We start from the raw sequence: 22584 nt of genomic DNA, 5'->3' as shown, positions 1-22584 counted from the left end.
TTAAATACTACAGGTCTATGAATGAGCATAAAAAGAGGAATTCCTTCTTTGGAGTTACACTTTAAGTTTGTGAACACTACTTTAAATTCAGCCACAATTTATTTTACCCTGCTTTTATCAGTCAGGCTTTTGGCCCACCTGTATTCCAGCTTTTAGCAGGAACAGTAATGTCTGGAAGTACTCAGAAAGATGGTGATATCATGAATTTTAGTTCAGAGTTTAACCACAAGCTAAAAACACAAAGAGAAACCAGTGGAGAATGACACCAGGCAGCCTTGCATCATGTCTTTGCTAATGTTGTTAGCACTGGTTGTTAGCACACATCTTTGAAGGCTAGCAGAGTGGAGAACATTGGCCCGCTAAAAAAAAAACAAAAAAAAAACAAAAAAAAAAAAAACTGGTGACTGGAGATATGTTGCATTCAGTTTTGTGGAAGGAGAAGGTTTCTGTGAGCTGATGGCGTTTGTCAAGCCAGAGTCAAAGCTACAGACACAGCTGACAACAGTTACAAAAGTTGAAAAGATGTATGAAGAAAGTCCAGCAGAACTGAGGACTAACGTTGCAACATGTCAATAAAGTGTCTGTCAGTAGAGACTCATGGACAGATCTCTTCTAGGAGTATTGTCACTGTTAGTTTTTTAGTCCCAGAGTAGCATAAAGCCCTCTGAATTTTAGTTTATCTCAGTGTGGTATAAGGAGACTTAGTTTGAAGAGTAAAACAGCAGTGCTGTGCAAGGAGTTAACAGTGATGACCAGATAAAGTTTAATCAGAAAGATTACCATCACTTATCTTTTAATCAGACCTGGGATTTACAGCACTTATGATCAGAACTTCCATTAACAGGCAGAAACCTGAGCAGAACCCGACTCATCTGTGAACAGTCATCTGCAGAGACTGGCTGTGGTCAGAGATGGATGAAAGGGACAGGCAGAGAGAGAGGAGGGCAAACAGACAGGGGGACACCCAGAGAGGTAAGTGATGAATGTCAGCTCAACATTTTCCAGAGAATGGGATGGAGAGGAGCCCTGCACTTTTGGTGCACTTCCTCATTCTTTTTCTGTTTTCTTTTTTTCTCTCAGGGTGTGAACTAACTGTCAAGTGACATTTCTCACTATGCTGGGGACTCTCTCGGCACAGTTATTCTGCATATCTTATGCTGCACACTACAGGTTTTACTTTCTTCTGGTTTCCTCTGGTTTCACTCAGAGGTACAATGTGACGAATTTTTGCACTCAAACATCTAAACTGAATAAAACATGACGAAGCCAGAGTTAAACAATTTTCTTGAGTACTGACATTATCTTAAGTATTTCTAACAGCATTCAAAGCCAGACTTACTTCTTACAGTGGCAGCAGCCATGATAAGACGTCCTGCATGAATACTGTATACTATGCTGCTTTGCCCCTTTTTGTCCCATGTAACCTATTTCTGCCACTTTTTACAATTTTTTTGCAAATCTTTAACCCTAAGTTTTGACACAAGCATTTTTATTTGGAACTTTGTTAACTGCTTTTGCCATTTTAACTGCCTATTTTTTTCACTTCTAGACAATCTTTTTGACACTGTAAGCCATTTTTGCCACTTCTAAACATTTCTTGGGGGCAATTACATTTTTTTTTCACTTAAAGCTGTCTCAATTTCTCCTACTTTATTCTCAGGTATACAGGCATTTGTGCACATCATGGCTTAGCTATGAAGGCTGACATTACTTTCCAAATGGTTTAGTTCAGCTTGTCCATCCACACTGTTAACACTGCCAAAAAAGGAAACCCTGCTTCAAGAAAATAGGTTCACATTTTGAAAAAAAGATATTTTTCTGCACTGATTAATAGAATTCAGTTTTTGTTGCTTTGACAAGACTGATTATTATTCAGGTTAAATGTAAAATATGGTTTTCACAGACTAAATTTACATTCGACCATCATTTTGCTGAGCACGACGGACCCCCCTATTTGGCTGAGCCCCAGGAAGCTTTCCCCTTTATCCCCCTTATGGACACCCTTGCTTGGAGTTCATGAAGAACACAGGTGCAACAGTTCAGCAGTTTAAGAACGACATGAACATCATGAATCCCATGTTGGTTTCTCAAGAACCTTCTTGTGAAAAAAGTTAAGAAAAAAAAATCTGAGGAAGATATTTGTGAATGAAGCCCAATACAATTCTGTGTGTCAGCTCAGTTTCATTAGCTGGTGGAGGGGGATTGTTTGGCAGGGATTTCCTCCCATGCTTCCTCTCTACCCTCAATGTTGTCTTTTTTAAGGGCTTAAGAGCCCCATGGGATTTACATACTGTGCATTAAAACATTTATTTACAGACCTGAGCCCACATAGAGGTCTGATTTTGTTTGGTTGAGCCTCAATCTGAACATCAGTGGTTAACAACCACTGACCCACAACATATCATACCCCCTCTCGGCAGTTATGATTCACGTATCTTTGACAGCTGTGTGTGTTAGTGTCTGTGCGTGTATACGTTTGTACGTGGCTGTACGGTTGTCCTTCACCAGTTCAAGGAGACTTCTCCCTGAGAGTCTTTGTAGCTTGTATAAGCTGTCACATCAATGAATCACATCAGTTTAATACTTAGATGAACAGAAGAAAAAGCCTCCAGTTGACCTTTGCAAACACACTCACACACTCACACCATATGCCATATGAAGAACACGTATTAATGTTTTCCTCTTGGACCTTAGACGACCTAAGACTCCTCAGGGCAACTTGATTTGTCTCAACAACCTCTTGCAAGTGTTTCATAGTTGGGTGCAGGCTCTAACCTATATTTCCTGTTTAATGTTGGACATTAGCAGCTGTTGGCATGCGCACTATATCAGAGGCTTGTCAGCTAAATGGAGAGAGGGATGTGAAAAATTCAACCTGGGGAGATGGGGAGAGCTGCTCGTCCTCCGCTCAGTGCTGTTCCAGACATCAATCTCTCTGTCTTGCCAAGTTCAAATGGTGTCCTGTGGTATAACTGGAGGCGACCTGCTCAAACTGAGACAGGCAGACTGAGCTCTGAAGCCAGCAAAGGCTGCTGCCTTCATATATCACATTGATTTAAAGGGAGATTTCAAAGAGATGCTTCACTCTGTCTTCTCAGCTCATTTTATGACAGAGATATTTTACGGTTCTGTCAGGTACTACCCTTTAGATGTAATGGCATCAGGCTCAGTCAGAGTGGTCACACTTCCATCTACTTGATAAAAAGGGTTTCTCTCATTACATGTTGTACTTAAGTCACTGCGGCTGCACAACACAGAGCAATCTCATTGTTTAACAACACATTGGAGAAGTCTAACTTCACTGCATTAAATAAAAAAAATCTATTTCCACAAAGCATAGCTGCTAAATGCAGTGCCTTTTGAATGGAGGCCTGGATATTGTACCCTTTCATTGGCTTTATCAATCAATCATGGTCAAAATAATGTGGCTTTTTTGACACAAAAAATGCAAGTGAAAAGAGGTTTCCACAAAGTAATGTCAATTTAATAAAAATACATCATGCAAAATAAGTGCCTGCATAAATATTCACCCCTTCAAGCCTGTATTTAGTAGATGCACCTTTGGCTGCAATCACAGCTCTGAGTCTGTGTGGATAGGCCTCAATCAGGCTTCCACATATAGACAATGCAACTTTACTCCATTCTTCTTTGCAAAACTGCTCAAGCTCTGTAAGGTTGCACAGGGATCGGGTGTGAGGTCTGGGCTTTGACTCAGCCACTCCCGAACATTCACCTTGTTGTCTTCAAACTATTTCTGTGTAGCTTTTTCTGTATGCTTCAGGTCATTGTCTTTCCTGAAGATACATCTTCCCAAGCCATACGTCTCTTAAAGACTGAATAAGATTCTCCTACAGGATTTTTCTCTACTTTGCTGACTTCATTTTACCCTCTACCTCTACAAGTCTTCCAGGACTGGCTGCTGAGAAGCACCCCCACAGCAAGATGTTGCCACCACCATGCTTTACAGTGAGGATGGTGTGTTTGTGGTGATGTCAGAGTTTGGTGTTCATCAAACATAGCATCTTGTCTGATGACCAAAAAGCACCATTTGGTCTCATCAGACCAAAGAACTTTCTTGGAGTTTCCATGGATCATGGAGTTTCCCTCATAACTGTTGGCAAACTGTAGTTGAGATTTAATGAGTTTCTCTTCTCTTTGCCATTCTCCAATAGAGCTTTGACTGCTGAAGAGTCGGGGTAGCTGCTGAAGCTTGGAACTCCTTCAGAGTAGTCATGGGTGTCTTGGTGGCCTCTCTCACTAGTCTCCTTCTTGAACGGTCACTCAGTTTGTGAGGACGGCCTGATCTAGACAGATTTACATATGTGCCAGATCCTTTTTTATTGATGGATTAATTAAAATTTGGGGATGTTCATTGCGTTGGAATTTTTTTTGTATCCATCCCCTGACTTATACTTCTGTCACCTTTTCTCTGAGTTGCTTGGAGTGTTCCTTTGTCTTCATAGTGTAATGGTAGCCAGGAGGACTGATGAACCAGTGACTGGACCTTCCAGACACAGATGTCTTTACACTACAATCATTGAGACACATTCACTGCACTGAGCTGATTCCCATTTCACTAATTGTGAGACTACTAGCACCAGTTGCCTTGATCTCTGTTGAATTAAGTCAGTTACTTTAAAGGGGGCATATATTTATGAAATCTGTTATTTTACCTTAAATGTTTTTTGGTTAATGCACATTACTTTGAAGAAATCTGTTTTCATGCTGACATAAAAGAGACAAATTATTTTGACCGTGATTAATTTATAAAATCAATAAAAGGGTAAAACATGTAAGGTGATTTCTTTTTATTGGCATTGTAAGTGTAAACTTCATCCTGATTCTTTTCAAATATGTAGTATCAGCTTTATGATGACTACATTCAGTAAAACTGGTTGATATTCATTGCATTTTATTGCAAAATCAACATTTTTAAATAAATATACCAATCAATTAATCAATCTATCATAAAGAACATTTTTTTCCATGCTTTAACATTTTTCAAACAAATACTTCAAACTAATTCATTTGCAGCTACAACAATAAAACCTTACAGTTGAGATCCAGGGCAAAATGTAACATTAAACAAATCTGACTTTCCACATTTCTGTTACATAACCATTTGAACGGGGTAATTACAAGCCCCATTTTGATAAATCCTCAGGTCAGCAGATGTCACATGTCTGTATTTGGCCCTGGCATTGCTGTAATGATGGAGACAATGAGCATTTGAAGAGGAGTAATGATTATCTCAGCAGAGCTACAGGGCTATTTGTGTGTATTTATGTGTGTAGCTTTCTGCTCTCTTTGTTAGTGTCTGTGTGTACAGACTGCACGTATATCCTCAATGCTGAGCAACACACACAAAGGCCTTTGCTAAATGACCTAGATAACAGAGGCAGTCTGCTCCCCCCGTCATGCAGGGAGTCACTGAGGGTCCAAGCCCATGCATCCATAGCTCAAGGGCACTCGGGCAGACACTGGCTCTCTGACACAGAAAAAGATCTGACCATCAGCACAAATCAAGATGTAAAGGATGGGTCCACAGTGAATCATCGAGGGCAGATTTCTGCTGTACTGCTCCCTGTTGATTTAAATCATCCAAAAGATGACTAAAGCACCATGGATGAGCTACATATAAATGAAACAAAATGTTTTTTCCAGTACATAGTTTAGTATCGTGGCTGACAAATTAGAAGGCAACTTCATAAACGAGTCATGTACTGATCTTATCCTGGTATCATGACAACTCTACTAGGTATCTGATGGTTTTGAAGATAATCAAATTTTTGGAATATTTCTGGGTAAATAATCATCTTCCTGTTTTAAACCAAAATATATATAAATAAAACCATTCGGTCTTCGGGTCTGCATTCAAGATTCAGGGAGATAAAATGAATGAGAAGTTATTGTTTAAGTTGCTCTGGGGGTGGAAATTCTTTCCTGAGCATACCAAAGAACAAAGAGGAGCTGCATTACTAATTTGAGAAACGCTTTTATAAAATACCCCCAGGCTCTTTGAAAACTCCTTATTTCTTCAGTAGAAGTGAAAAATACTCGTAAAATGCTTGATTAAAGCACTGCAGTATGTGCTTTTGAAAATTCTTCAGTACTAAAGACAATTTTAAAATCTCAAAACATAGTCACATTGCTTGAGTGCAGTCAGGGTTCTGCTACTTCATGTCTATCTACCTTTTGTGATCTTTTAAACATATATGCCAGACTTCCAGATTTGCATCTCCAGAAAAGTGAGCAGAGTAACAGGAACAAGCAAAAGTACCTGATGACCAGGGCAGAAGTTCTCTGCATTAAGTCACAATTCAAACAAACTAAAAATGGTGAAGTGAAGAAGAATAATGGTGGAACTATGAGACGGAAGACAAGTGTCCTACTCTGGCATCAACAACCCGGTCTTTATGATGAAGAGACTACCACAACAGACTGAAAACATAGAGTAAATAGCAGCTGTACCTTAGCAAAAGTAGATCAAAAGCTATTAGCATTAGCATTAAGCAAGCTTATTATTCATTATAATGTTTGAATGAACAAACAAATACAGTACAGTCTAGTAAATACTTAGGTTTGATCTGTCTGCCCCAGTGTCATCTAGCCCTCTTTGTCTAAAAATGAAGGATGTGTATGATTAGCCGACTAAACCGTTGAATTAGGATCCTTCTTTAGTTGGCACCAGTGTTACAAGTTGGTTAAACTACTTCTTGACATGTTTTAATCAGTTCAGGCCCACAATCCCCATCAAACGCTCTGTTTAAACTGTAACCCAGCCATCTGCCCTTTCAGCCACTGTAGTGTTCTTTTAAGCCAATGTAAATAACCACTAACTAGTGTCAATATCATCCTGGAGGAATTAGTTTAATCCCCAGGATGCTATTTCTCTATCATGTCAAACACACATTTATATTGTGTTTTGCTGACTATGCTAAAGTGGAGGAAATGCAAAAAAAAAAAAAAAAAAAAAAAAAAAAGTCACACAGGTAGAGTGGGGCTAAAGTTAGCAGCTAGCTCCTTTAGCATTTGCTCTTTTTTGTAGATGAACATGATGCTTAATGTGGTCACTCATCACTTCAGCCGAGTAGCTATACATGAGTTTAACCCTCAACAGCCTACATATAATTTAAATTCTATTTTCATACTAAGCTGTTCCTGCGACATGCCTACCACTAACTTCTCATGTTTCCATCCAGTGAAAAAGGTTGCCTACTTTTTCAGTGCCAAATTAGGGGCAGGATATTTTGTACTGAGATCAATGCCACAGCAGTGTGTATGATGCATAACTGTATCATTAAAAAATTAATGTGTATTTGCTCAGTCATTATACAAAAACTCAAATATGTAATTCAATTGATTTACACTGATGTGATTAGATTATGCTAGATGATCTGATCAAGGATCGGTAAAGTGTTTAGTAATTACACAGAAGTAGCTTCAATATATAGGACAAAAAGTGACAAACAAATTCAGCTCTAGTGAGGAGCCAGAGGGATATCTCTGGCAGGAAGGCAGCAGATACCATTAACTGGAGGTACAGTGGCTACTAGTAGCGGGAGTCTTTATTACAGTTATAAAAGAGCATTTGACCAGGATTTCAGGCCTGCATTTATAAAAATGATGCATGATTACTTTAACTGTCTTTCATTGGCTAAGTTGATATCCAAATTTAATGGTTTAGCTAACCAATTGTTACGGTGGTGATGAAAACCTTCCCTTTAACAGGCAGGAACCTCAAGCAGAACCAGACTCATGCTGACAGCCATTTGCTAAAGAAACAGCAAAAAAAGACAAAAAATATCACCTAACTTTAGAGCAAAACTGGAGAATCCCAAGAAATGAAGTGGGGTCACCTTTACCTTTACCTTATCAGAGGGTTGGGGGGGGTCTGCATGCAACTATGATAGAAATACTAAAACAGCTACAAATACAATGTAAAGCCTGTAAAAAGATATGATGGTTAAAGTAACAGAAGAGGGGCTGAAGTGTAGCGCTAATTGAAAGTACTGAGACATAGATGAACAGTTGAAATAACCTGCCAAGCATGATGTGAAGCCAGAATATATCAAAGCCACAGAGAGAATGTTTTAGCAGGAATAAGTTTTTGAATATGATTAGATGATATATAATTGGTAGCCAAGTTCCTGGAATGAGCCCCTAATGAGCATACAACATAATCTCTGTGTTCTTTTACTTTAACTGCTGAATTTGGCAGCTCTTCTTCAAAATCATCTATGGTTGAATTTTAAGACTCACAGCAGTGTGGTGCATCAGCATTGATAAAACAGGTACTAGTGAGAAGGAGGTCACATCTAAATGGACCACCATGTTGACAGAAAGAGCTGTGATTGGCTGTGAGAGCTGATGATCAGAATCAGCTTGCCATCAGCTGATTACAGCTTGGCATAAGACTTCCATGTCCTGCATGAACTAACACTAAGCTTCATATCAGCAGAACTACTTTGGTTTGGTTTTCCAAGACAGTATGTAGAATTAAAATATGCAATGATTGAGATTTGGACCAGAATTAAAGAACAGGGTGGTCTGGGGGGTTTAGTTAGTCTTTAATTTAAAGCTCCCTCTACCATGAAACTCATCTCTGTACCTTATTTAAATTGCACAAGAAGAAAGAGAAGAAGAAAAAGAATCAAATCATGCAGGATCAGTCCCTCAATCAGTAGGGTAAAAAGTAAACTGTCCTAAGAAGTACAGAAGTCTTCATCACATTTGTTGGACTCATGTGAAATAACCTTCCTGTGAGAGGAGCCCGCCACCCCCTCAAATTAATTCAGCGGAGCGTGCTTGTCATTCTCCTACTATCTTTGATCTTCAATGGGGCCTTGCATAAGACAGTCTGGTAAGAAATGCATCCTGAGTTCAACAATCTCATTAGAAATCAAAGAGATTAGAACTGTGTCGTGCACGGCTTTTCATTGTAGCAGCACAGTGCTCAGATAACAATATATGACAAACGCTTTGGCATTGGAAGGTTTAAAGATGAGGATGGTGAAATAAAGCATCCAGCTCTGTCTCACTTGACTCAGTACATCTTTGTGAAGGTCTGATAAGGAAAATCACTTGACTGAAGTTTTATTTCAAAGCCTTTCACTGCTCAATTAAAAGTATCTGTAATGTAATAAATAAGGAAGAACTGCTCATGTAGTTTGTAGGGGGAAGATAAAAAGATTAAAATTCACAAATATTTTCCTCAGCAATCTCTGAGCATACATTGATTTTTTTTACACGAGTGCAAAACTGGCAGCTCCTCTGTGGTTTATGGAGAGTTTCTTTGTTTCCTGCTGCATAAATATCTCAGTCTGACACACTCCCACTTAAGGATTCTATCCAACATGCATGCACAGTATTTGTTTGCCCTTTTGCATCCTGCCTCTACTGGCAAATTCAGCTTCTTAAAGTGTGAAATTTCTTACATAACTTTATAGTTCAGGTAGTTTCTTGCAGTACAACATAATAAGCCAGTTACACCACTGGCCAGATCAGACTACAGGATTTTATACTTTTTTTCAGTGGCACCATGTCTGATTATACAATTAGAGTCTTTTCCTGTTTGGGCTGACAGACTGGCAACAGTACAAATGTTATCAAGTGTGACCAATACATGTACTGTATGCTACTGTGATGTTATCTGTGATCTTTGTGGCTGTGTGTGAGTTTGCGGGAAGTTGAAGAGGTGGGTTGAGCATTGTAACTCTACAGGAGCATTTGTCATTGTCAATGGTCATACTCGGGCCTGACGTTTGTTGACTGGTTGCAATGTAGCAAGAAGGTATTGGAGCTGCCAAGTCAAAGTCCACACTTAAATCTGATTGAGATGCTGTACTATTGCTCTCTCCAGGTGGGGAGTGAGTCCTTGCCCCAAGTGAAGGAGTTTAAGTATCTTGGGGTCTTGTTCATGAGTGAGGGTACAAAGGAGGAGATTGACAGGTGGATTATGGCAGTACTGCAGGCGTTGTGCCGGACCGTTGTGGTAAAGACAGAGCTGAGCTGAGAAGCAAAGCTCTAAATTTACCAGTTGGTCTACCTCCCAACCCTCACCTATGGTCATGAACTCTGGATAATGACCATAAGAATAAGATACAAGCAGCTGAAACAAGTTTCCTCAGAAGGGTGGCTGGGCTCAGCCTTAGAGGTAGGGTGAGGAGTTCAGACATCCGTAGGGAGCTAGGAGTAGAGCCGCTGCTCTTTCACATCGCAAGGAGCCAGTTGAGGTGGTTCAGGCATCTGATCAGGATGCCTCTTGGTCACTTCCCAGTGGAGGTATTCTGGGCATGTCTGGCTGGGAGGAGATCTCAGGGAAGACCCAGAATGCACTGGAGGGATTACATATCCTGTCTGGTCTGGGAACACCTCAGGATCCCCTTGCAGGAGTTGGAAAGTGTCGCTGAGGAAAGGGATGTCTGGGTGGACTTGCTTAGCCTGTTACCCCTGCGACCCTGCTCCGGATAAGAGGATGAAGATGGATGGATGGATGGATGGATGGATGGACTTTGATAGCTAGCCTTACTTAAAATAAAGTGAAATCTTCCAACTAAAAAATACTGGGAGATATCCTGGGACTCTATCTGTTTCCTCTGTCTGAGAATAAGTATCTGTGGGTGGTGGGTCAACAGCTGAATCAGCTGTTTCTGGACTGCTGCTGAGGTAAACTGTGTGCAAATGCAGCTCTTGCTGGATATTATTAGCATAACCATGTCATTTACATTTTCATACTAAAAGAAAAGACAGAAAATAGGGAACTGATTATGCTAACTTGGTCAGCCTTCCTGTATAATCTGACTTGGCAACCGTGCAATGACTAGAAAACAGAATTAATAGAATTCCTTCAGCTTTGGATCATTCAAGGTTGGAGAAAATGTGGGTGTTTTTGGTATTTGAGAGCACTTGATCCCCAGTCTCTGCTCCTTGATTGGCAACCTCATTATACCATCATAATAAGTCTGCAGTGTTTTTGTGGGTTTTATTTCAAATGTAGTATTGTGGCGTTTTCACATGCTTAGACAAGCGGCCATGTTTCTGTGATGAAAAGCTAACAGTTGCTGCAGAAAAAATGGTTTCATCTTGCAAATGATAATCTAATTTGACCTGCAGTTTGTTTAGATTATTGAGTAAAGTTGAAATAGAACAACTTACAGCCAGGTACAGAGCAGCATAGACGCTGAGTGCAGCCTCCTTAGATGGGAAGGTTTTTCGGGCACGCAGGATGTCATCCTGGTTTCCTGTGCAGGCCTCCTGGTGGCTAATGTAGCGCAGGGCCTGCTGGCAGCCCAGTGCTGTGTAGTTTGGCTTACAAACTGTCAGGAAGTAGGGTGCCAGGTTCCCGGTCACTACCTGACCTGCGTTGACAAAGATGTCAACAGTGAAGAGGCCAAAGGTGTAGACACCTGTAAAAAAAAAAAGCACAAGTTAAGAAGGTGGACACAGTGGATGGATGTTGCAGGGTTAAGTGCAGAGTTACCACCATAACATTCAGCGGAGAAATATTGTAAAGGAAAGAGAGGAGAGCAGGTTTTACTGAAAACCAACATTCAAAGAGAACATACCAGCTAATATTATGCTAAACACACATCTACTTATTAGTTTCTTTCAAGTTAAGTCAGTCGGATGTGCTTCTGAAGCAACCATGCTGTGTTTTGAACTGTGTTGGATGGAGCCCTGTTGCCTTTCAGTTCTGATAGTTAATGTGAACACAAGCCTCCACAGCACACCGCAGCAAAGAGACAGGCTACTGGAGTACTGTCTGACCATGCTGGAGCAAAAACAATGAAGGAGAAAGACAGAGGCAACCTGATGAAAATATGTTGCTTTAAAACTAGTTTCTTAAAAGAAAAATTAAGCTCAACTCACCAGATTTAGATAATCAATTTCATCGGACAGGATAAATTTGCATTCCAATGCCTATTTTAACTACAAATACTGAATTCTTAATTCAATTTTCAGCCATTTTGATCAGTTTAACACTTTTATATAATTTAAAAATATACACAGATACATGATTCAAAAAATAACCAGGTATTAATATAAACATGCAGTGTTTGATCTTAAAGTTAAATTAGGATTATAAATTCAGCACTTGTGCAGGAGTTTTGTTGTTTTGTTTAAAACGCTTTTTTAGTTTCTACCTATTTGGGACATGTTGGGCCTGTTAAGTATGGAACCTAAGAACTGTCTTTGAACAGGAAGATTTTTTTTTACCATAAATAATGTCCTCATACAAGGATCCTACTGCATAAAACAAAAGCAAAAAAAAAAAAAAAGTCTTTACATGAAGGAAGTAATTTTGACAATGACTATTTTCTAATCTCTAGAGTTCTCAAGGTCTTGGAATATTTCCTTCTAATTATTAAAGATTTTGACACCACAAAAAAATCCCCCCAAAATTTCCAAGACAATGAGAATATTTCCATTATTAAAAAAATACATCTTATTTATTGTTAAATAAATAATTCAGCTCCCTGTTGTCATTTGCAGAATCATTGTATCCACTGAACTGCTGGAAGATTTTCAAAGTATTATGATTGTTTTTACAGTTTATTTTAGTTTGATACGATCTTCTTCTTTCACTCTCGTGTGCCTCCTGTGTTTGCTCTGCAAGTCCCATGCCCTTATATGGGCATAAAAGGGGCATTCTCTATGCTAATTAGGAGCAATGTGCATGTGTTTCCAGCTTATTTGCACCTGCCGTTCACCAATTTAAGAAGGCGGTACAAACAATTCAGCAGTTTAAGAACATGTCATGTATCCTAAGAAGATTTCTCTAAGAAATTTTCATCAGAGCAATTTCAAATCAGCTGGTTTTACACACTTTCTATCAACAGAAGACATGGTTTAGTCCTCTATTGTTTGGTTCAAGAGAGAATGCTCTTCATTTAGGGCTACAAAAATTATGCTGGGTGTGCAAAGTTTCATTTTTTTGTTAAGAGTTTTATTTTAGTAGACTTTAAAGCAAAGACTCAATTGCAATGCATGGACCTTGTAAGCATGTGTATGTTCTCCCTTGTGCACGCGTATGTGCATGCTCTCATCAATCAGTTAACTAAAGACCCTGTGTGAGACCTTATAGTCTCACAAGTTCTAAGGATTTTGGTTTAATGTTTATGTGACTGTCAGTGAGCTATTTTTCATGTGGCTATCAGAAGGAATGCATAAGCAGCATGATCAAAGGAAACAGTAGAGCAGCTCAAATGCTGTAGTGGATCCAGCCTCTTAAGATGGAGAGATCAGGTGAGATATTGCTGGGTGAGCTGAGACAAAGATGGAGCAGCTCTAGATAAACAGACAGAACTCATAATGACCACTGCATTTAATGGTGAGAATCAGTGGGTTGTACTGCTGCAGGGCATTGCTATATGCACCACTGAGTGTGTAAACAAGTAAACAATAGATTGCCCCTGACCAAAAAAAAAGATTAAAATGGCTCCCTATGATGACTGGACCCTTGACAAAGGGCCCTCTCATACACCTGGTGTGAAGCATTCGTGGCATACGCTGTAGGAGCACAGCTCACAATTAGGTGGTAGATTTCCAGACAGTTAAAAACTTTTACACTTTCAATAAATGATATCAGCTGTATGGGTCCTATAAAACATCTGGCACTAAACAACTTTGCACAAACTACAAGTGTCTTTCTTATTTTCTTATTTTTTCTACTCAGTATCCTAGCTACCATTGCATCAAGACAATAAAAAACACTCCAGGCAACTCATAGAAAAGGTTATTGAAAAGTATAAGTCAGGGGATGGATTAAAAAAAATTCCAAGGTAAATATGCCATGCAAGAAGGGGCTAATGACAGAGGCCACCAAGACACCCAGGAGTTGCAAGCTGAGATGAGAGGGACTCTGCACACAGGTGGGTTCTTCACCAGTTAAAGCTTTATGGGAGAGTGGTAAAGACAGAGCCACTGTTGAAGGCAACTCAATAAATCTCAACTAAAGTTCAGCAAAAAGCATGTGGGAGACTTCATGGTCAAGTGGGAGAAAGTTATTTGGTCTGATGAGACCAAAATGGTACCTTTTGGGCATGAGACAAGACACTGTTTGGCGGACACGAAACACTGCACATCACCACAAACACACTATCCACCAATGTGTGAAGCACATTGGTGGCAGCATCATGCTGTGGGGATGCTTCTTGGAATCTTGAAAGGGCTGTTCACTCATGATCCCAGTGCAACTGGACAGAGCTTGAGCAGTTTGGCAAAGAAGAATGGAGTAAAGTTGCAGCGTCCAGATGTTTTAGCCTGATTGAGACCTATCCACACAGACTTAGTGCTGTGATTGCAGCCAAAGGTGACTCTACTAAATACTGACTTTAGGGGGGTGAAAGTTTCTGCAGTTACTTAATTAAAAGCCAAAATATAATAATCATGACTGATTTATAAAATCAATAAAGGGATAAATATCCAAGGGGATGAGAATACCTTTTATAGGCACTGTACCTAAAAATTAATCCACTGAATCCAACCTCGTGCTCTGCACCTTTGTTTGTCCCTGGATTGTGTGATGTCTATGTAGCAATTGTAGACTGATATGTTCATATTTCAGCACAGCTAAGACAACAGCTTTGCACTGTCAAACTAGGTCCCAATCAATTTTTAATCAAATCAGCCTTATTAACATTGAAAATGTGTTTTCATTGCCAAAGCAGTATACAAATAACATTAAAACCACACCAGGCTCCTCAATCTTAAAATTCACCTCAAAAGACAACAACTATGACTTAATTTGAATGTTGTGCCTTTAATAACAGTTGTCCTGTGATAGCGTTAGTTATGAATAGGAGCTATACAAGTAAGAAATGACCGACTGATTGATATTTCATATGAAGGCTGTTTGAGCGTTAGGCTGCAAAAGAGTTAACATCACACACTTTGAACAAGTGAGAGCAGGTTGCTATGGTTCCCTTTTATAACCTGTACCTCAACCCTTTGGCTCCTATCGATTTTGTCAGCTAACCTGTTTCTTTACTACTGTTTTACTTCATGAACTCAGATGCCTCTCGTTATAAACTTCTTGACCGCCTTCCTTGTGTGGATTCTATAGATGCCAAGTTTCCTCAGTCAGCTATAATGAAGAGTGAAATCAAACAGCTGTGTGTGCTAACAAGAAGGCTAGCTGTGCCTGTGATCATTTAACACTGAAAAAACTGGAGACCGATTCAGCAACCATAGACCGTTAATTCTCTTTTATCTGGCTGGCTGATACGAAGTCTCTTTAAAAAGGCTGTAGGACATGTTCTGACTAGAACTAGGAAGAGAGAGTACTCCTGTTGGTGTCTTTGCACTGACTGCCTTTAAAATCCTTCTCATTTAAGGAGCATTTAATGGCCAGGGACTATAAGCTCTTAAAGGGCTCAGGCTTGTACCAGCCGCTAGTTATGCTGCTATAGGCCTAGACTGGAGGGTGGTTGGGGGGCCCTGCACACTGAGCCCCTGCTAATACCACACATACTTTGTCATTGTAGCCATAGATCTCTTATTCATTGTTGTTGCTGCTCGCCTCTCTCTCTGCTTCTCCCTCTGTCCCCTCACAGCTGAGATAGATGGTTGTTCAATCGGAGTCTGGTTCTCATCGTATTTCCTTGCCGCTGTAACTTTGCTTAGTTGCTCAGTGCTGAGCCCACGGCGGATTTGTGTTGGCTTGTTGTAAATAGTAGAAAAGTACAGTCTAGCTCCACTCTTCTGGTTAAGTGTCTTAAAGGAGACATATTATGCAAAAATCACTTTTTCAGGCTTTCCTAATAAAAGTGGCTTGTCCACAATCCCCTCAAGTAACAGAACCCCCCCCGCCCCTTCAGAAATTGTGTGCTGAAACAAGCCGTTCTCAGATTTTCCCCTCATGATGTCATGTTGGGAGTTAGCCCCGCCCCCAGGTTCGGTTGGCCCTCCCTGCTTGGAAGAAAGTCCCACCCACCCTCCTCAAGAAATTGATATGGCTCTCCTGATCCTCCTCTCAGCTAGCAGCTGAGAGGAGGATCAGGAGAGCCATATCAATTTCTTGAGAGGGGCGGAGTCATGGGTGGAGTTAGGCAGCTCATTAACATTTAAAGCTAAAGACACATAAACAGCTCGTTCTGAGCAGGGCTGAAGCAGAAGGGCTTTTAGACATACAAAAATCCAATACTGGAGTGTTTTTTCAGCAACAATCTTAACAGGCATGTTTTGGGGACCTCTGAGACCAATATAAACTTGTCTTTAAGGGGTAAAATATGTGATCTTTACGACAACACTGGTTATAAATTGGTTTTACCAGTTTTTGAAGACTAGCTGTTGTCTAGGGTACAACTGCTGGGGATCCTAACGAATAAACAAAGACTGATATTAGCTGATTGATTGAGTGACATACTTTTATAGAGTGCACCACTGTGCCTTTACATATTAGAAGAGTTTCTAGAGAGCTGCCACCACACCTACACTGACAATGCCCACCTATCAAGTTATGCCATCTGTTCTATTGTCTCATTTTGCAGTTTTATCATTGTAATTAACAACAAAGCAGTAAAGCAATGATTTTTTTCATGCCATATGGGCAGCAATAAAAGAGATGCATTTCTTACAGAACTTCTGACTCAGTACTTCCTTGGTCTGCTCTGACTTTTCTAAAAAAAGACATACCGTGTTGAGAAACCAGCAGAGTGTGTCATCAAACAAAGAAGGGACATTAAGTATTCAAACATTTTGTATTTTTAATGCTCATAATTTGTTCAACACAAGACAAAACCTGCTCAACATGGAACAGCAACTTGTGACCCCTCATATCTAGTGGCACTTAAAAGGAAAAGGCCTGTAAGATTTATGGTTAGTGAGGATGCTTAGGGTGGTTTATCAGAGCTACAGTGGCAGTTCATGTATTATCAGGGATGTATTCGTGTATTAATTGCTCCAGAACAGGTTATGTTGGAGATGAGGGATCAGCCAGTATGAATGCTGTGTACTGACCAGATTATTCTTAAGACTCTAAGGCTTGGTGAGTCCAGACAGGTGAGAGCAGAAATGTTCAATGACAGGAAAAAAACCCTTTTGCTTAACAGGTGATGTTTTCCTTCACACCTGGATCATTTGGATCAGTTGTTCTGAAAGAGCTTCCCTCTTTGGCCTTGTTTCAAACTACACAAGCAGGTCAAGATCACTTGGGAGAGTAGGTGTCACATCCTTTTCAGTTGTATTCTAAAGCGATTCATTTGCAGTTTGAATGTAATTGACTGAACAATCAGAACACACAGCTGGCTGACTCGTGGCAAAGCTGCCCCCTTTACATTATTTTTGGCTCAACCTGCACAGAACAAAAAAGAACTGACATCAGATGTAGTGCACCAGCTTAAAGGGTCTTTGCATATCGAGAAACAGGCTAAGCCAAATTAGTTTAACTATGGCAAAAAGACCCAGCAGTGAAGATTTATCCACCAAAACAAATGAAATTGGCGGCATTTTAGACTCGCCAATAATGACCAATGACCTTGCAAAGCAGATGGATTTGCCAGACCTCATCTCTGTCATCAGACAACTCCATCTTGAAAAGCTCCAATCTACAACACGTGTGCTGCGCCAAACACAGTTCGGACCATCTGCATCATTTAAGGGGAACAAGGCAGTAGCTTTGTGCATCTCCAGAATAACCTTGGCATGAGTTGTATTCCATTCACAGTTAAAGCAGCGGTAGCCTGTCAGCTCAGGAGAGGTGAATGTGTACATCACCTTCTGAGGATTTTTTTGTAAAAACCTGCCATTACCAAACACTTTCTATGGGAGCTTTATCAGATGAACATAAAATATATTCATGCAATAGGTATATGAAACAGTCTATCTGGCATGTCAGGTTAAGATTTCAGCAAAATACGATAGAAAAAGTTGCAGCTAATGTGCTTAACACATCAAACCTAATGTAGTTTGTAAAGGATTGTAACCCAACACTACACACCCAAATCAAGGTAATCTATAATAACTGAGTATTATAGGTATAGTTGAAAAGTCTTTGATGAAAAGTTGAGTTTGTCAGGAAATAAACATGCTTGTAACAACAGAGTTGCAGTGAAAATTAGGCTCACAGAATAACATAAATAAAAGGTGGAAATGCATCATGTCGTCTATGAAAGGGCCCTCTGACACATAAAAATACCAACCAGGCACTTAGTCAAAAGAATCGCTGCACAAGAGGTGATCAGCGCACAACACCATAAACAATCACATCCAGGACGGGTTATTTACTGGGACATGAGCGGCTTTTCCAATCAAAGCTAACTAATAGGTCTTTTACACCGAGCGGCCCAGTTCAGGTCAGTATGGCACGGCATGCAATTTTTTGCATTTCCATACAGCAAAAGTTGTAAAGGGTCCCAAAAACTGACCCGTACCATCTTACTTTTTGACACCCTTTCATAGGGGGAACCAATCTTACTTATCCAGCCCAAAAAGGTGGAGCTACACACACAAAAATAGGAGCTTGCACTGATGTCTTGTCAGCATGCGACACAACCTCTCGGCTCAGGGCTACAAAACACGGAAGACAGAGACCTGAACTTTTTCCTAGTTTGTGGATATTGATATGTTAGCACAAATCAAGCTTCCTGAGGTTTATCTGGAACTGATCTTAAAAACACAAAGCAGAGCCCAAAGGCTCATATCAGCCTGGTTTATCCACAGTGGATGTGAAACTAAATTAATGCTTAAGTTTTGTGAATACGAAGCTTTAAATCAGTTGATTCTCTGTATTGTAGATAGTTATTCATCTACTTCTTGCTTTAGGTAACCTGTGAAAACATCACTCTGTGGTTGTTAAACATACTTGTAAAACTTCAGGCTGTAGCCTATTTTAAAACAAGATCAGCGCACCCAGGATTTCTGATTTAATCTAGTTTGATTTTAACTCCAGTTAAACCTTTAGGTTATTTTTAATGTACATTTCTGTACACGTATTCCATCAGCTGAGGATCTGCACTGACCACGGTTAACATGAATAAGATGTAGTTATCTTTTTAAAAAGCCGTTTCAGCTGAAATAAAGCTGTTTACTGCTTATTCCCTACTGATTTCTGTCACTCATCCTTTCTATAACTCCACAGTTGGACCAGCAGTCTCCAGCTGCTTGTGACTTCACACGCATGCCTTTACAGCCCGCCCACCAAGTGAGAGTATGGGTGTCTGAATCGCAAACTATCTTGGTGTTTAGCGTACTAAACCATAACAAACTGTACTTAATCAAACTGGACCACCTGATGGAAACGCGGCTTAATACAACCCAGGTTTTTGGGATGCACTGACATTCATGAAAAGCGAGAGAGGTAATATGACTAGTATTCGAAGCTTGTTCCACATTAGTTCTAGTTTTAAGACTGAATCATTTCTTTTCTTTTTCTCTTTTGTCATCAGCCACACATTGCAGTTTGGTGAGACTACAGATGCTGACAGGTCCATTTCTAAACAAGCACCTAATAGGTTTTGTCAAGCATCGTGTGACTCATTCACTGAGTGCTCACCATGCAGCACATCGTTCCATCGTTGTCCCACTTTCCCTGACACTAACATAGATATGTAGGCGTTGTGTGTTTTACGGACGACTTACACTCACTAGTCAACGCCCCCCCTTCACATCCTGTTTGGCTTTTGGAGCACAGAGAGGGATGACCAAAATTGCTTATTAGGGCATAAAACTTATCCAGTTTGCCTGCTTGAAACAACGCCATGATCTGTGGGGGAGCAACTGCATGTATATGAGCTCTAAAGTCAAAGCACACACTCTTTTTTGGTATGTGATACCCCTGATGTTGTGTATGTGTGTCTTGCAGAGTACGGCTGAGGCAATGCACCTCTTCTTTGATCTGGTGCCAGTATCTTCACAATGCTGCAGTGTGAGGCACAAACCAGTCAGTCTTAAAGTTATCACAGTCACCAAGGCCCTCTGTGATTTCACAAACATGCACAAGTCAAAAGGTAGAGAACACTTGGCAGAGTCATGAGTATCAAGATGTGACTAAGCTCGATGTCACAGACCTTGACAGTGTTAAAATGTGTTGTCAAATTTCATTTGAATCCCATCAGACAAGACAAACTGTGGCTTTTTCCTTCAAGAACGTGAGTTGAGCCAGTCAGTCGTGCTGCCAGTGCAATCCTGTTCCCACTGTGCTTATATTTAAGAACCAGAATTATTTTTACAGAGAGAACTGTGATAACTGCACCAGAAAATTCTATGCTGCTACCTCCACAACTTTTATATTTCATATCTAGTTTTCATTTTCTTTCCCTTCTTCCTTTCATTCTCTCTTCCCACTCTGTGATCAAAGGATTATAATATCTCTGAACAAGCTGTTAAGATTCTGCCACAACCTCATTTGTCAAATCGTCATGCACCTGCCATATTTTGAATCTGTTGTCCTCTATTTCATAGTCACTGTCATTTCATTGCAGACTCTGCAACCCTCCTCCACCCCAGCTACCTCTATTCAGTTCATCAGCTCATTTCCAAAACATTTTCAGCATCGCTTGTTTAGGTAATTGAATATGTTGCCATTTGGAGCATGAATGGACCAAAACACCTGATATAAAAAAGAAAAGGGACAAAAAAACAGATCAATTTTACACCCTCTTTTCTCATCATAATGGGCTCTATTTTCGTAGACCAGGCGCAGGCGCGGCGCACCTGCCATGAGCCGTGCCTGCGCCGCGCCAACATGTTGTGTCCAGGGCATTTTGCAATTTTCGTGCACGGCGCAGTCCGGAGCAGCACGGTGCAATCCCACCTCCGTCCCTCCCACCGGCACAAGTTGCAAAGAGGGAGGAGAGAAGGCGTGAGTGGGTTTAACACAGCCAAGTGTAATCTTCACCAATCAAATGAACACCTCTCCTCGCCTTTAAATGCACTGCGGGCAAGGCGCAGTGCCAATTTCACTCCGTATCGGATGCCGTGGCTGTTTGTGGTTAGCTGAGAGATGTGAACTCGCTAGTTTTTATCACACCCAGCTGCCATCAGGTTGAGTTTCAATTACGCGTGACAAACATCTTTGATCTGACATCAGATGTAACGGGACAATTCATATAGATACAAGTTTTCCTAGATAAAAGTAGGGGGGCTCAAAGGAAATAAGGTTTGGGAGCCACTGCTGTAGCATGTATGAGGTCAGGCACTGATGTTAGACGAGAAGGCCTGACTCGTTTTTCCTGTTACAGATCATCCCAAAGGTGCTCGATGGTTTTGAAGTTAGGGCTCTGTGCAGGCCAGTGAAGTTCTTCCACACTGAACTCATCAACCTATGTCTTTATTGTCCTTGCTTTGTGCACTGGGGCACAGTCCTGTTGGAATAGAAAAGGGCCTTCCCAAAACTATTGCCACACAGTTGGAAAAAAAAAGCATGATCCAAAATGTCTAGGTATTATGAAGCATTAAGTTTGGCCTTAAATTGGCCTAGCCCTAACCGTTAAAACCAGCCGCACCATTATCCCTCAACCAAACAGTTTGCCGCTGTCCGTCAAACCCAGGCTCGCCCATCAGAGAAGCATGATTCACCACTCCACAGAACATGTTTCCACTGGTCCACAGTCCAGCGTCTTTGTGCTTTACACCACTCCATCTAAAACTTGGCACTGGATTTGGTGATGTGAGGCTTGCATGCAGCTCCACAATGAAAATTAATTCCATGAAGCTCACACCGCACAGTTTTTGTTTACATTAATGCCAGTAGAAGTTCAGAACTCTTAAGCTATGGAATCAACAGAGCGTTAGTCATTTTTACGCTGCATGCACCTTAGCAGTTGTTGACCCCACTCTGTGGTTTTACATGGTCCTCCAGTTGGTGCCTGAGTTGCTGTTGTTCCTAAACGCTTCCACTTTCCAATAATACCACATACAGTTGACGGTGGAATATCCAGCAGGAATATTTATTAGCAGTCCTATTGCAATTGCATCCACACAGTACTAGACTTAAAGTAACTGAGCTTCAGAACGACCCATTTTGCATCACAAATGTTTTTAAATGAAGACTGCATAGCTAGATGCTTGACTTTTATACACCTGTGGGTCTAATTGAAACACCTGAATTCTTTGTCCGATTCTTTTGTCCATATAGTGTACCTCATAATGGGATCACATAATTTAGCATCCATGTTAGCAGTGCAATAAACATAATGTAGTCAGTATCTAATCCCATCTGAGCAGCTAATTAAAACACAGCCAAAACCTTCCAGATGATTAAGCCTCTGTTGATTTTTATTATTACTCTCTGTTGTCGTTTTCAAGCACATGTTTAACAGCTGCACCACAGCAAAAGCAGTCTCTTCCCCATTAGCAATTCAGACTCCTGATAAGCTCAGCCACTGGGCATCCTCACACCAATTACCCCTTCAATATTGATATGAATGAGCCAGTGCAGGATTCTTCTGTGCTGGCAACAATAAGGACATGTATAATGAGAGGCCACCCACTGAGCAGCTGTAGCATGAGGAGGATGAAAACACATCAGTCACAAAATAAAAGCATCCTCAGGGATTAATGTATTAGAAATTATGACTATTTCAGTGTTTCTTTGTGATTTTTAGACAATGGACATCTATTTTACAGTGGCCCTTGCATTGA

The 22584-nt window shown here is 40.5% G+C and overlaps 1 protein-coding gene across 1 annotated transcript in view; it reads right to left on the bottom strand.

The window, feature by feature from the left end:
- The window catches only part of LOC121527084 (phospholipid phosphatase-related protein type 5-like), a 135166-nt gene that overhangs the window by 24393 nt on the left and 88189 nt on the right, over positions 1-22584 (bottom strand). Inside the window, exon 5 of the mRNA XM_041813771.1 lies at positions 11158-11408. Coding sequence (XP_041669705.1) covers positions 11158-11408 — 251 coding nt within the window. The remainder of the gene's footprint in view (positions 1-11157; positions 11409-22584) is intronic.

The sequence above is a fragment of the Cheilinus undulatus genome, linkage group 19 (genome assembly GCF_018320785.1).
Source record: "Cheilinus undulatus linkage group 19, ASM1832078v1, whole genome shotgun sequence".
Classification (NCBI taxonomy): Eukaryota; Metazoa; Chordata; class Actinopteri; order Labriformes; family Labridae; genus Cheilinus; species Cheilinus undulatus.
Note: the sequence above shows the minus strand (reverse complement) of the source record. Positions and strands in the feature narration are given on the sequence as shown.